Here is a 14,799-nt window from a genome sequence, read left to right as displayed (position 1 = left end):
AGTAAGGGAGGAAAAAAACAAATTACCAAACTCAATTTCAGGCCAGAAAGCTGGAAAGTGCCTGATCGGAAGATGCGATGCTGTTCCTCCAGTTTGTGTTGGGCTTCACTGGAATATTCCAACAGGCCGAGGGCGAACATGTGGACAGGAGAGCAGGATGGTGTGTTGAAGTGGCAAGCGACAGGGAGGTCTGAGTCCTGATTGCGGACGGACCGAAGGTGCTCAGCAAAGCAGTCACCCAGTCTGCATTTGCTCTCTCCAATGTAGAGCAGGCCGCGTTGGGAGCAGTGAATGCAATAGACCAGATTGAAGGAGGTGCATGTGAAGCGCTGCTTCACCTGAAAGGTGTGTTTGGGTCCTTAGATGGTGAGCAGGGAGGAGGTAAAGGGGCAGGTGTTGCACTTTCTGCGATTGCAAGGGTAGGTGTTGTGGGCAAAGGGTGAGGTGTTGGGTGTGATGGAGGAATGGACCAGGGTATCCCAGAGGGAATGGTCCCAATGGAATGCTGGCAGAGGGGAGTGAGGGGAAGATATGTTTGGTGGTGGCATCATGCTGGAGTTGGAGGAAATGGCGGAGGACGATCCTTTGAATGTGAAGGCTGGTGGGGTGAAAAGTGAGGACAAGGGGGCCCTATCCTGGTTCTGGAAGGGAGGGGAGGGGTGAGAGCAGTGGCGCTGGAGATGAGTTGGACATTGTTGAGAGCCCTGTCAACCACAGTGGATGGAAAACCACAAATAAGGAGGAAGGTGGCATCATCAGAACAGATGCAAGAGAGGTAAAGGAACAAATAGGATGGAGTCCTTACAGGATGTGGGGTGTGAAGAGCTGTAATCAAGGTAGCTGTGGGAGTCAGTGGGCTTATAATGGATACTGGTGGACAGTCAATCACCAGGAATGGAGACAGAGGTCAAGGAAGGGAAGGGAAGTGTCAAACATGGACCAGGTGAAGGTGATAGAGGGGTGGAGATTGGAAGCTGAATTTATAAATTAAGGGAGGACATTGATGGCAAGGGAATAGAGTTCTAGATCAGAAGACATTATAGACTTATAAAACAGAAGGGTTGTGGTTAAAAATGGTTACGTATGAGAGGAAATCCAATTAAATGCATACAATGGGTGGAATGTTTCGATGTCCTCACCATTGGGATCAATGACAGGGGCGGGGGAAAGGGGGGAACAGAAATTGGTGGGAGGCCCAAAAATCAATTTCACACCATTGTGAAATTTCAGAAGGATCTTCCGAAGTTGCCCAGCATGGCGGATCGGGAATCATACTGGAGGCGGGTGTGAAACTGATTTGGATCGCACTGTGCCCAGTTCTCCATGACACCAGCACAAAAACACACAGGGCCAGAACACATCTAGACTAATGCAACATGCAAAAGTCGGGACTTAACTGAAGAAGGTCGAAGGCTGCCTCCAGAGTTCAAGATGGAGGTCGACAGTGACCCTGGACTCCAAAACATCACAGCAGTGGGTGTGGGGAGCATCTATTAGGTTGACCTTTCAGCTTCAGTGTCATTGAGGAGATCCATCAGCAGGCCTCATAGTGTTCCTGGAGATCCATCTTCTTTCTTCAGCTGGTCCATGTTCTTTCTTCAATGGACGATCAGTGATGTGGGGCAACTTTCAATTATGGCACCCATATATGATGGCGGGACACATGTCTTCAAGTCCGCACATCAAGGTAGATGGCGCAAAACCCCCAGATGCATAACTAATTGCACTGAGAATTGAAGATATGGGCGGGACTTTCCGGTCACACTCGCCCCAAAACTGAAAAATCCCGACCGAGGTCAATGGACCTTTCCATGGTCCGCCCCTTGCTTGCTCCGATTCCCGTGGCAGGCCGAATGGAAAAATTCCCCCATGGTGAGATTTCCCATTGGCCTCTGCAGTGGGAAACAGTCCCTGTCCCCATCCTACCATGGGACTTAATCCCAGATGGAAGAATTCTGCCTAAGGGGAGTTGGAGACAATCAGGCATTAGAAGGAACCAAACATTATCGGGATTACTGAGGCATGGCTACAGAAAAATCAGGATTGGGAAACAAACATTGCAGGATATGGCAAATTTACTGAAGATAGAGAGGTTGGGTAGCTATATTTATTAAGGTTAGCATCAGAAGAAGAAAAAAAGGGTCAAAGCTAGCAGCAAGACACAAATAGAATCCATAAAATTATTGCTGAAAGAGAATAAAGGATCAATCTCCCAAACTGACGTAGTCCACAGACAATCTGATAATGGTGGAGTAAAAAAATATGCAGAAAAATTGAGTGGAAAATGTACTCAAATATATTTTGAATGGAAAATATAGGATAATATGCAGGGGGGTTTTCAAACTGCCATGATATTAATTGCCAAATGATGAAGCTTAATAGGGTAAGGAATTGGATTTCTTGCAATGTGTACAGGATTCCTTTCTTACCCAATATGGGCAGCATGGTTGCACAGTAGTTAGCATTGCTGCCTCACAGCGCCAGGGACCAAGGTTCGATTCCCGGCTTAGGTCACTGTCTGTGCAGAGTCTGCATGTTCTCCCCGTGTCTGCGTGGGTTTCCTCTGGGTGCTCCGGTTTATTCCCACAGTCTGAAAGATGTGCTGGTTAGGTGCATTGGCCATGTTAAATTCTCCCTCAGTGTACCAGAACAGGCGCTGGAGTGTGGCGACTAGGGGATTTTCACAGTAACTTCATTGCAGTGTTAATATAAGCCTACTTGTGACACTAATAAATAAACTTAAACTTTATACTATGTCAAAAATCTAACAAGAGAAGATTTGCTATCGGACCTAATAATAGGGAATAAACCAGAGCAAATAAGAAAAGAACTTCCCTCTGGATTTCTTTTTCCCCCAAAGTCTGTGAATGCTGCATCAATAAAAATGTTAAGGCTGTGTGGAGTTTGCACGTTCTCCCCATGTCCATGTGCTCCGGTTTCCTCCCACAGTCCAGAGATGTGTGGGTTAGGTGCATTGGTTATGCTAAATTGCCCCTTAGTGTCCTGGGATGCGTTGGTTAGAGGGATTAGTGGGATAAATATGTGGGATTACAGGGATAGGGCCTGGGTGGGATTATTGTCAGTATAGACTCGATGGGCCGAGTGGCCTCCTTCTGCACTGTAGGGTTTCTATTCTATTACAATCAGAATGTTTTGCATTAGGTAATGGTAAAAAGGGACAAGCATCAAAGGGAGATACACAAAATTGAGGAAAGAAAATCTTGCTGAATGGTCAAACAGGCTTGAGGGAATGAATGGCCTACTCTTGTTCTTATGTAGGAATGGAATGGTGCCACTAATGTTTCATTTTGCAGTTTGAAATACATTACTGGTGGTTAAGCCCACCCTACATATTCAAATAACTAGAATTTTCATAATGTGAAATGGGACCTGGACCTCTTCACTCCAATGGGTTTAGGGTCAACTCCATCACTCATCTTTCAGAATAGCACACTTACAATAATTGTCAAAATGAATAACTTCATTTTTCATCGGCAGTAATATATGTGACCTGGATACCAAGGGTGGCACGGTGGTTTGTACTGCTGGCTCACAGGGAACCGGGTTCAATTCTGGCCTTGGGTGACTGTCTGTGTGGAGTTTGCACATTCTCCCCGTGTCTGCGTGGGTTTCCTCCAGGAGCTCCGATCTCCTCCCACACTCAAAAGATGTGTGGGTTAGGTTGATTGGCCATGCTAAATTACACCTTAGTGTCAGGGGAACAAGCAAGGTAAATACGTGAGGTTACGGGCATAGGGCGTGGGTGTGAAGGATCATGCTGAGAAAATTATCCCTCACAATTCATTTTTCATTCAAAAAGAAGACAGGGCATGATTCATTGTTTCCACGTTCTTTGTGGCAATCAGCCCACAAGTTAATCTACCCTGTGTAAATACTATCTTCATTCACCAGTAGATGACACACTGCCAACCTGAAGACTGATTAAATCCAAATAAAATCCGCACTTAACAAACAAAAAGGATGCATCACAAATAAATGCAGCAAATTTCAAGGAATGATTTGGAAACTGTAATCAAATCTTGGGGTCCAGATGATGGTTATTGGATTTTGTAATTTTTAAAAATCACTAATGGCTTTTGACATCTCCAACCCTTGATTAAGTTAATGTCTGGTAATCATTTCCAGATGTTCAATATTCTAAACATAAGGGGGAAATTGTACCTGGAAGCAATTTGATACAGATAAGAAACTCAGTAATTCGCTTGAATTATGAATGGATGTATCTAGATTACTTTGGATAGATGTCATATAATTCAAAAGGAACATACTGCTATATTGGTATTGCATTCAAGGTACTAATTAAGACTGATGTGAAGCATTCATTATTTTTTCAATATTGAATGAATGATGGGGTGAAACTCATTAGGTTAGTGTTTCCACTTTGTGAAGAGTTTCCACTTTGGTAACAATAGGTGCAGATTGTGTTCAAAATCGCAATGGTCTTTTTCCCCAGATTTCCACTCAATCCCATTCTCATATCACCCAATGTAAAATTTGCCAATGCAATCAGGAAGCTGCTCGAATGCATTAAAAAAATTAGAAGTATTATTTGATATATTTAAGACTGGCAATTTGTTGTAGTTTAATAATGCAGCCAAAAATGAATTGATCATAAAAAATAGGTAATTTTAATTAGAGTTCACCACCTGTGCATAGCCCAATTTCAAAAAACCTTAAAATAATTTTAACTAGAAATGATTCATTTCTTTTAAGATTCAATCCATGATAAAAACAGTTGAATAGTCATTTGAGAGATCACATGGAACAAAATATGTTGGAATATAATGAAATCTATGACACTTGCATAATGTAAACTATTGAATATTATCTTGTTGAACTGACCATTTATTGTTGATAACAAAGGTTTCAGATTGGATAATTTAGTCTCTAATTACCACTTGGTAGAGTATAAAAGCTGGAGTCTGATGATGCAGCTGTATAGAACGCTGGTTAGACCACATTTGGAGTACTGCGTCCAGTTCTGGTCGCCGCACTACCAGAAGGACATGGAGGCGTTAGAGAGAGTGCAGAGAAGGTTTACCAGGATGTTGCCTGGTATGGAGGGTCTTAGCTATGAGGAGAAATTGGGTAAACTGGGGTTGTTCTCCTTGGAAAGACGGAGAATGAGGGGAGATCTAATAGAGGTGTACAAGATTATGAAGGGTATAGATAGGGTGAACAGTGGGAAGCTTTTTCCCAGGTCGGAGGTGACGATCACGAGGGGTCACGGGCTCAAGGTGAGAGGGGCGAAGTATAACTCAGATATCAGAGGGACGTTTTTTACACAGAGGGTGGTGGGGGCCTGGAATGCGCTGCCAAGTAGGGTGGTGGAGGCAGGCACGCTAACATCGTTTAAGACTTACCTGGATAGTCACATGAGCAGCCTGGGAATGGAGGGATACAAACGATTGGTCTAGTTGGACCAAGGAGCGGCACAGGCTTGGAGGGCCGAAGGGCCTGTTTCCTGTGCTGTACTGTTCTTTGTTCTTTGGTGTGATCTTCTCTTACTTTTCCCAGTTCTGAGTCACTAATGTCTTGTTGGAACTAGCTATAGCTTGCTATAAATCTCCATATAATAGAGAATGGGCAAGTTACTAACATAACAGAGAATAATTGTACCCAATTTTAATAAATGGAGTTGCCTGCTTTGATTTGGTTTATTATTGTCACATATATTGGGATACAGTGAAAAGTATCGTTTTTTGTGCGCTATACAGACGATGCATACAGTCCATAATGTGCATAGGGGAGAAGGAAAGGAGAGGGTGCAGAAAATAATGTTGCAGTTTCAGATAAGGTGTAGAGAAAGATCAGCTTAATATATGGTAGGTCAATTCAAAAGTCTGATGGCAACAGGGAAGAAGCTGTTCTTGTGTCGATTGGTATATGCTCTCAGACTTTTGTATCTTTTTCCCGACAGAAGGTGGAAGAGAGTATGTCCAGGATGCTTGGGATCCTTGATTATACTGGCTGCTTTTCTGAGGCAGTGGAAAGTATAGACGGAGTCAATGGATGAGAGGCTGGTTTGTGTGATGGACTGAACTACATTCACAACCCTTTGTGGTTTCTTGTGGTCTTGGTCAGAACAGGAGCCATACCAAGCCGTGATACATCCAGAAAGGATGCTTTCTATGGTTATCTGTAAAAATTGGTGAGAGTTGTAGTGGACATGCCAAATTTCCTTAGCCTTCTAAGAAAGTCGAGGCATTGGTGGGCTTTCTTAACTATAGCGTCAGCATGGAGGTACCAGGACAGGTTATTGGCAATTTGGACACCTAGAAACTTGAAGCTCTCGACCATCTCCATTTCATTACTGTTGATGTAGACAGGGGCATGTCATTGACAACGTTCCCTGAAGTCAACGTTCCCTGAAGTCAACGTTCCCTGAAGTCCTTGTAGCATCTCAATACCGTTTTTAATTCCTTTTTTATGCCAGGTTGTTGAGCTGTTATGGAGGAAAATTCTTCCTTCTTAATATGAGGAAGAAGCAAGATACTGGCTATTTGAATCAAAAGCAGAGAATGGCAGAAACGCTCAGATAACATCTGGTGAGATGTTTCCGGTGTGGAAACCTTCCTCCAAACATGATGACATCACAGATTAATAGCATTTAAAAAGTGCAAGGGACGCAAAGGGGGCAAGGTGGGGAGAATAGAATGACCTGTCAAGACACTTGCTTAGGTGGAAATGACGATGGTTAAATGGTCACCAGTAGGAGCCAATAATTCCTGCCACTCTGCAGCTTAGAACTTCACAGGTTAGTCTATTTCATTTTTCCTATGTGTCTGCGCACTGCATCCTTTTTCTGTTGCTTTACAAATATAGTTCATTTGTTATATCTTCCAGTTGAGAAAAAAATCCAGCTTTTGAAATATCAGCTTTTGTTCACTCGATAGATGTTGTCTTCCTCATGAATCTTTCCTGTATTTTTTTGTTTCTGTCTCCTTTTGTAATACAAAGAATTGTAGAACTTTTGATTTTACAAGAAGGGATAACCAATATCAATGCATCTGTGTGGTGTCACATTTTGAATGATACTTCTATCAATGCTCTACGCATATGCAAGTGTTACTTTCCAACCTTGTAATAACCTATTCACACCACAAAACAATGAAATGCAGTCCCATGTAGAATGCTATTTGCAGGATAATAAAGTGTATGCAAATCTGGAAGTGCAGTATCCATTCAAAGCAGAGAAAGCTGAGACCGAAATGATATTGAAACTGAATGATAAAGGGGTGCATCTACAACACTTCTAGTATTATTCATAGATGTAAGGTAATTCTGCTGTGAACATGAGAGAACTTCAGCTGGTATAACTGCAATGATAAAGTCCATCGTTATAAAGGAAATCAAAATCCAACTTGCTGTGTCACGACATTGAGAAACCAGATTGAGTTTGGTTTGTGTCGATTCAGAAGTTTTCAACGTTGCTCCCAGGTATTTTTGGTTTCATCCTTGTATTTGTAGAATATGAGATGCAACTTTTTGACTGTTTCTCTTGCGTGTGTTTGGAAATAATGAGCAGTGCTCGCCAGTCTCGTCCGTGGCAAGGGGAACCGAAAACTTGGCATTCCAGCCAAAACTCCATTCACTCTCAGCGACACCAGAAAATCTCAGCCACGAACAAAGAATTTCGGCCAATGGGTGGAATTTCATTGCCCCATCATGGTAGGGGTGGGACCGTAAAATGCAGCAAACTGTTTAAAGGACTTTGGCGGGACCATGAAATCCCGCCGGCATTAATTTTCAGGACAATTAACAGGAAAACTTAAAAACCCAATTTCTTACCTTTGTTCCAGTTGTGGGTACAAGTCCAACTGCTCCCATGTAAGTGCTGCCAATTGTTTTGATTTTCTCTATATCCTTATAGCATTCCTTGTCCATTAGCTTTTAGACCAAAAGAAAGATGTAAACATATTTACAAGAACAATAAAATATTAGCATTGTTCATGCATTTTATAAATCGAGACTTTTATTATATACAAGGGATTGATATAGAATTAAACGTACCTCATCAAAGTCGGCTATTATTTCATTCAAGAGACGCAAACATTCAACTCCCATGTTATTACCATCTAGCTCAATATAAAAGTCATTAAAATTTGGAATTGAGGCAAACATCACGCCCACTTGTGAATATGACTGGTAATAGAGGTCCTGCAATGAACAACATATGGAGATTAAGTGTAATATTGGATCAAACGTATAGTTGAAAAGGAGAGTATAACAATCATGCCCCCTCCTCAACACAGAATAAGGAAAGAGTAAATTATGACTGCCACAGAGAGGAAATGTGTTTGACAGTCTTAAATGTTCATTGAAGAACTCTGCTGTGTACAATTCCTGCCCTCATACTCTTTTCTGTATCACTGTGGACAGCTGAATATGTTCTCTTTCTACTTTGATTAACTAAAAAGTACACCACATTACTGTAGAAAGGTGATCTTGTTCAAGTCGTTCCTTCTCTCACCACCAGATAACTTGCCAAGATAAAGGAGAGAGATAAGAGGAAAAAGTTGGTTGGAGCATTGTAGTTACTGCTTTGTTCCACCAGAGGTATTCAGAGTTACAGTAATTCTTCAGATATCAACAGGAAATATTAAATGCTCACGTATTTCTACTGTAATAGTGCTGGTCTGTTCTCACCAAAGCATTGACCACTCCTAGTGTACTATGGAAGAATGCAAATGTAACAACCCCATTCAATAAAAAGAAAGAAGAATAAACCTGGTAAATACAAGCCAGTCAGTGGTGGGGCAATTTTCAGAGATAATTTGCAACAAAATTTATTGTCGCTTGAAATCTATGGGTTTAACAAATGAGAGCCAGACAGATTTGTTAAATCATAGAATCCCTACAGTATAGGAAGCCATTCGCTCCATCGAGTGTGTGCCGACCACAATCCCACCCAGGTCCTATTCCCGTAACCCCACACATTTACCCTGCTAATCCCCCTGTCAATTTTACATGGCCAATCAACCTAACCTGCACAACTTTGGAAGGAAACCGGAGCACCCGGAGGAAACCCATGCTGACACGGGGAGAAAGTGCAAACTCCACACAGACTGTGAACAGAGGCTGGAAATGAACCTGGGTCCTGGTGCTGTGAGGCAGCAATGCTAACCACTGTGCCACCGTGCCGCCCAGGCAAATAACATAGCAATTAGTAGCAGAAATAGACCGAACAGTTCATCCAGCCTACTCCAGCACTCAATATGAACACGGATGGCCTTTGGCTACAACTCCACTTTCCTACCTGCTCCCACATCCCGTGATTATCTGAAAGACTGGAAATCTGCCAATAGCCGTAAATATATTTAATGATGGAACATTCATAACCCTCTGGGGGCAGGCAATTACAAAGATTCACAACCCTTTCTGTGAAGAAATTTCTCCTCATCTCTTCTCTAAATGAATCATAGAATCAAAGAATCCCTTTGGTGCAGAAGGAGGCCAGTCGGCCCATTGAGTCTGCACCAACCACAATTCCACCCAGGCCCTATCCCCATAACCCCATGCATTTACTCTAGCTAGTCCCCCCGAAACTAAGGGGCAATTTAGCATGGCCAATCCACCTAACCCGCACATCTTTGGACTGTGGGAGGAAACCGGAGCACCTGGAGGAAACCCACGCAGACACGGGGAGAATTTGCAAACTCCACACAGACGGTGACCCAAGCCGGGAATCAAACCTGGGTCCCTGGCACTGAGAGGCAGCAATGCTAACCACTGTGCCGCCCCTTGACCCTCTTATCCTAAAATGCTGCCCCTGTTCTAGGTTCCCCAGTCAGGAAAAACACCCTCTCAATGCCCACCATGCCCTTTCAGAATCTTGAAAGTATCGATGAGATTACCTTTCACTCTTATAAATCCTAGAGAATATAAACCCAGTTTACCCAGCCTTTTATAGATCAGCCCTTTCATCTCAGGGGTCAATCAGGTGAATATTTGCAATAGCGGTTCTAATGTAAGTATATCCTTTCTTAAATATGATGACTAAGGGTGGGATTTTCCAGCTGTGCTTGCCTCAAGACTGGAAAATCCCACCCAAAGTCAATAGACCTTTGCATGGTTCACGTCCCACCCGCTACGATTCCCGTGGCGGGAGGGATGGGAAAATCCTGCCCAAAACTCTCACAATAGGTGTGGTCTCACCAAAGCTTTGTGTGATTGAAGCAAGACTTCTTTATTCTTGTACTTCAAAAAGGCCAACATGCCATTTTCCTTTCTTATTGGTTGATGTACCTGAATTCTAATTTGTGTTCCTTGTCCACATATATCCAAGTGCCATCTGAGCATCAACGTTTACAAGTTTCATGCCTTTCAATAAAATATTCTGTTTTTCTATTCTCACCAAAGTGAATAAACTCCCACTTCTTCAAATTATTTTCCATCTATTGCCTTTTTGCCCAGTTACTTAACCTTTCAATATCTTTTTGCATCACCTCACACATTCCCATTAGCTTTGTATCATCAGCAAAGTTAGATATGTTGCTGACTCTTTATCTAAGTCTAAGAGATAACTTCAGGGCTTATTTGCTCTTGAAGTCCATTTGCATCGTATTAAAATGTGAAGATCATAGATGTTTAGACATTTTTAATTAAAATTTTACATGTTGTGACATAAATATGTCTCTCAAATGACACACTAATTAATTTTTGAAACAAAGTAAAGTCGTTTATTTATTATTTTTACAAGTAGGCTTACATTAACACTGTAATGAAGTTACTGTGAAAATCCCCTAGTCGCCACACTCCGACGCCTGTTCGGGTACACTGAGGGAGAATTTAGCATGGCCACTGCACCTAACCAGCACGTCTTTATAACTGTGGGAGGAAACCGGAGAACCCAGAGGAAACCCACACAGACATGGGGAGAATGTGCAGACTCCGCACAAACAGTGACCCAAGCTGGGAATTGGACCCAGGTCCCTGGGGCTGTGAGGCAGCAATGCTAACCACTAACAAGTTGACTGCAGCCAAGTGACTGATGTAGTTGCTTATTCAGGTGTCGGCCAAAATTCATCGTATCAAGGCTGCAGCTGGGCTCTCTGGCTGCTACTCCAGGGACTGAAAAAAATTGCAGGTTATCAAAAAGCATGAAGATTTTGTGTAAGAACTGGTAAAGGTAATTACATGATTCTAAACTTCAGTTCTCTGCACAATCTCTAAAATTAACCGACAACTTCTTAGAAGTCAGTCCTCTTGACAACGATCCAGAATTAACAAAAAAATTTTACATTATATTTCAATAAACTTTCTCCTGTTCTCCAATACATTCAGTGGTGTATTGTGGAATGCAAAACAAAATAGACTCTGAGTCGTTCCTTTTTCCAGCTGAATATACTATGGCAAAGATACTTTCATTGCTTTTTACATGAAGTGAATAACATTTAAAAATCAATTCAAAATAAGGAATAACCTCTAACAACAGTAGCAGCATCCCCAGCCAAATAGAGCAGTACGATGATTCAGTTAAATACATAACTTTTGCATTTGGACTGTATGGTGGTTGAGGACCTGGAACAGACCTGATTTATCCACAGTTATGTACTTAAATACATACATACTGTGCTCCGAAAGCTTATGGTATTTGCTACCAAATAAACCTGTTGGACTTTAACCTGGTGTTGTGAGACTTCTTACTCAGTTAAATAAAACATAATGCCCTAGTCGTTAACATTCTGTAGCTGTTATGTTTAGTGAGATTAAATATTGTTCTATGAAATTTCAGTAATTTATTTGTTGAAGTGAAAAAGGTTTTAATAATAAGGTTTCCCTCACCATATTTCGTGGATTGGACAACAAAAAATGTTGTGCAACATGTGCTGGAAGTAAATTGAAGAGAATCCGTTTGTTGTCAAGCTTCACCCGTTCCATATCATCTCTCTCTTCTTCAGCCTGAAAGAGAAAATACACAAAATGTGTTGACAGCTGCACTGAGTTACGAAAAAGTGTTCATAATCGCCAGTGAGACAAATATTGCATCTCAGAAATTGTGAAGAAATATGGTTCTATACTTTATTAAACTACTTGTTTAATGGGTTGTATGGGTTCTTTGGTGCGGTGAAAAATTTCCTGTGTTTACAATGGTCAGGAATTTACTCTGCGCTTAATTTTTGCAGAATCCCTTTTGTGCACATAATGAAGAGTTTCTGCTGAACTTCCACAAAGATCATGGTAGTGGAGCCCTGAGGAAATTACTGACTGTTGTGCTATTATCATGATATAATTCCTTGGGCTTATTTACTGTACAAACACAAGGCACCCAATCGCTCATAAAGGAGTCGGTAAACACAAGCTTATTAAACAGTAGGAGCCTGAAAATAGTCTTGCATTGTTGTATAGTTTGGAGACACTAGGAAGTGTGTGTGTGTGCTCTGCTCAAAGCAAAAATGAAACTAAGACTGGATCAAATGACACTTTTCCCTTCTTGTGATGTCATGCTGATATCCCTTAAAGACATATTACAACATTCCCCTTTCTTTTTAAAGATATATTTCCCCTTCCAAAGAAGTACATGTTTAGTTAACACTAAACAGAACCGATGAGTCTGAGAGTCTCTAAAGCATGAAGATAATCTGCTGGTATGGTCAGATCATGTAATGGTAACCTTGTCTGGGGAGTTCTTTAATTGCTCACAGTGATCTGTGGGATGGTCGTTCTTGGATGTTGTTCTTGGTTGCATTTGGGATCTTGCCCTAGATGCATTTGGACTGTATGGTGGTTGAGGACCTGGAACAGACCTGATTTATCCACAGTTACGTACCTGCAATTTTTATCATGCATATTGGTCATCTTCTCTAGTAGTTTTAAAAGTTACGTTCCAGTTTCTGGAAGAGTACAATGGGTAAGGGTATGTAAATTGGTATGCGCTGGTCTGCTGAACATGAGCTCTGCCAGTGATAGAATAGTTGCACTTAAGATGTCATTCTCAGATGTAACATTACAATACGTAGATATTGTTTGGTCTAACTACATTTGAGAATTAGGGATTTCACTGAAGCCATTAGATTTAGGGCAATGAGGAGAAGTGTGATCAATATTCCACTTCTTACACATATCCTGAAATGGGTTACCATTATCTCTCCAGGCACACCAAATAAACTGAAAAAATAGAGTATCTGCAACAGCTTGATGTATCATACACTTGTTGAATAATGGGATACTTGGTAAAGTAGACAATGAAGACAGTATTATGGACATGAAAGAGGTCAGAGTAAGTTTGGACCAAGGATGGGTTGAAACTTCATATTGAATCAATGCTGCTTTGTGCTGACTTGTCCTATGCTCTTAACATACCTCACACTTCTATATGAAGACTTCAATGACTTGGTCATAACCGGCCAATAGACTTTCTCTCCTGCAAGCCTTCTTGTCTGATATGTGCCCATATGTGATTGATGAAATTGTTGAAGAACATCAAATCGCAAAGATTCTGGTATGATGACCTGCCTACCTTTAAAAATGACTCCCTGGAGATGCAAAGCTTATTCCAATATGGTCAAAATGGTCTCCTGTCTTTGTGGATACGTTGCATTGAATCAGGTCATCCCTTAATGTTGGTTTTCCACAGTTTCTGTAGTGTAGAATCTTTTGCAATTTCTTCACATAACTGCTGTAATTTGCGTTAAATACACACATACAAATTAGGAGCATGCGTAGGCCATTTGGCCCCTTGTACCTGCTCCGCCATTCAATAAGATCATGGCTGATCTGACTGTGGCTTTAAGTCTATATTTCGCCTACCCCTGATAACCTATAACTACCTTGTTAGTCAAAAATCTTTTTACCACTGCCTTCAAAATATTCAATGACGTGCTTCCACCGCTGTCGGGAGAACAAAGTTCCAAAGATTCACAACCATCTGAGAGAAAACATTTCTTCTCAGCCCCATCTTAAAATGGGAGGCCCTTAGTTTTAAACTGAGTCCCCTAGTTCTAGTCTCTCAGCATTTACCCTGTCAAGTCCACTCAGGATCTTATATGTTTCAATAAGATGACTTCTCTACCTTCTAAAATCCAATGGTTACAAGACCAATCTGTTCAACCTTTCCTCATAAGATAACTAACCACACCTCTTCCCCTGCCTGCTCCCATCCATGGTGTCAGTAGAGTGAACCTTTTCTGAACTGCTTCAAATTTATTTTTATCCTTTCTTAAATAAGATGACCAAAACCATACAGTACTCCAGAAACAAAACAGAAAATGCTGGAAAATCTCAGCAGGTCGGACAGCATCTGTGTAGAGAGAATAGATGTGGAGATGCCGGCGTTGGACTGGGGTAAACACAGTAAGAAGTTTCACAACACCAGGTTAAAGTCCAACAGGTTTATTTGGTAGCACAAGCCTCTAAGCTTTCGGAGCGCTGCCGCTTCCTCAGGCGAGTGGCTCATCTGAGGAAGGGACAGCGCTCCGAAAGAGAGAATAGAGCCAGTGTTTTGCGTCTGGTTGACCCTTCATCATACTCCAGATGTGGTCTCACCAATGCCCTGTATATTAGCCTGGTTGGAATACTTACCTTGTTGAAATGTAATTTTGCTGTAAACTATATATTAGTTCTTGAAATGTTAACCACTGCCTGCCTCCCATGATACCTTTTAACATTGTTTCCCAATCCACTTGTCGCCAATTTACCCCTCATACCTTTGTAGTTTCCTTTGCTTGGATTTAATTCAATTCTCTGATTGAACTACAACACTTCCAATCTTAATGTAAAATACAATCATATTAAGTTCACTTTTTCCAAAAGGCTCCTTTACAAGATTATTAATTA

General features: G+C 41.5%; 1 protein-coding gene across 1 annotated transcript in view; it reads right to left on the bottom strand.

Annotated features, from left to right (window-relative positions):
- The window catches only part of LOC144508552 (adenylate cyclase type 1-like), a 273,546-nt gene that overhangs the window by 19,927 nt on the left and 238,820 nt on the right, over positions 1-14,799 (bottom strand). The window contains exons 15-17 of the mRNA XM_078236602.1: positions 11,809-11,925; positions 8,035-8,181; positions 7,813-7,911 (exon numbers count right to left, since the gene is read on the bottom strand). Coding sequence (XP_078092728.1) covers positions 7,813-7,911; positions 8,035-8,181; positions 11,809-11,925 — 363 coding nt within the window. The remainder of the gene's footprint in view (positions 1-7,812; positions 7,912-8,034; positions 8,182-11,808; positions 11,926-14,799) is intronic.

The sequence above is a fragment of the Mustelus asterias genome, chromosome 2 (assembly GCF_964213995.1).
Source record: "Mustelus asterias chromosome 2, sMusAst1.hap1.1, whole genome shotgun sequence".
In the NCBI taxonomy this organism is placed as follows: domain Eukaryota; kingdom Metazoa; phylum Chordata; class Chondrichthyes; order Carcharhiniformes; family Triakidae; genus Mustelus; species Mustelus asterias.
This window is presented reverse-complemented; position numbering and strand designations above follow the sequence as displayed.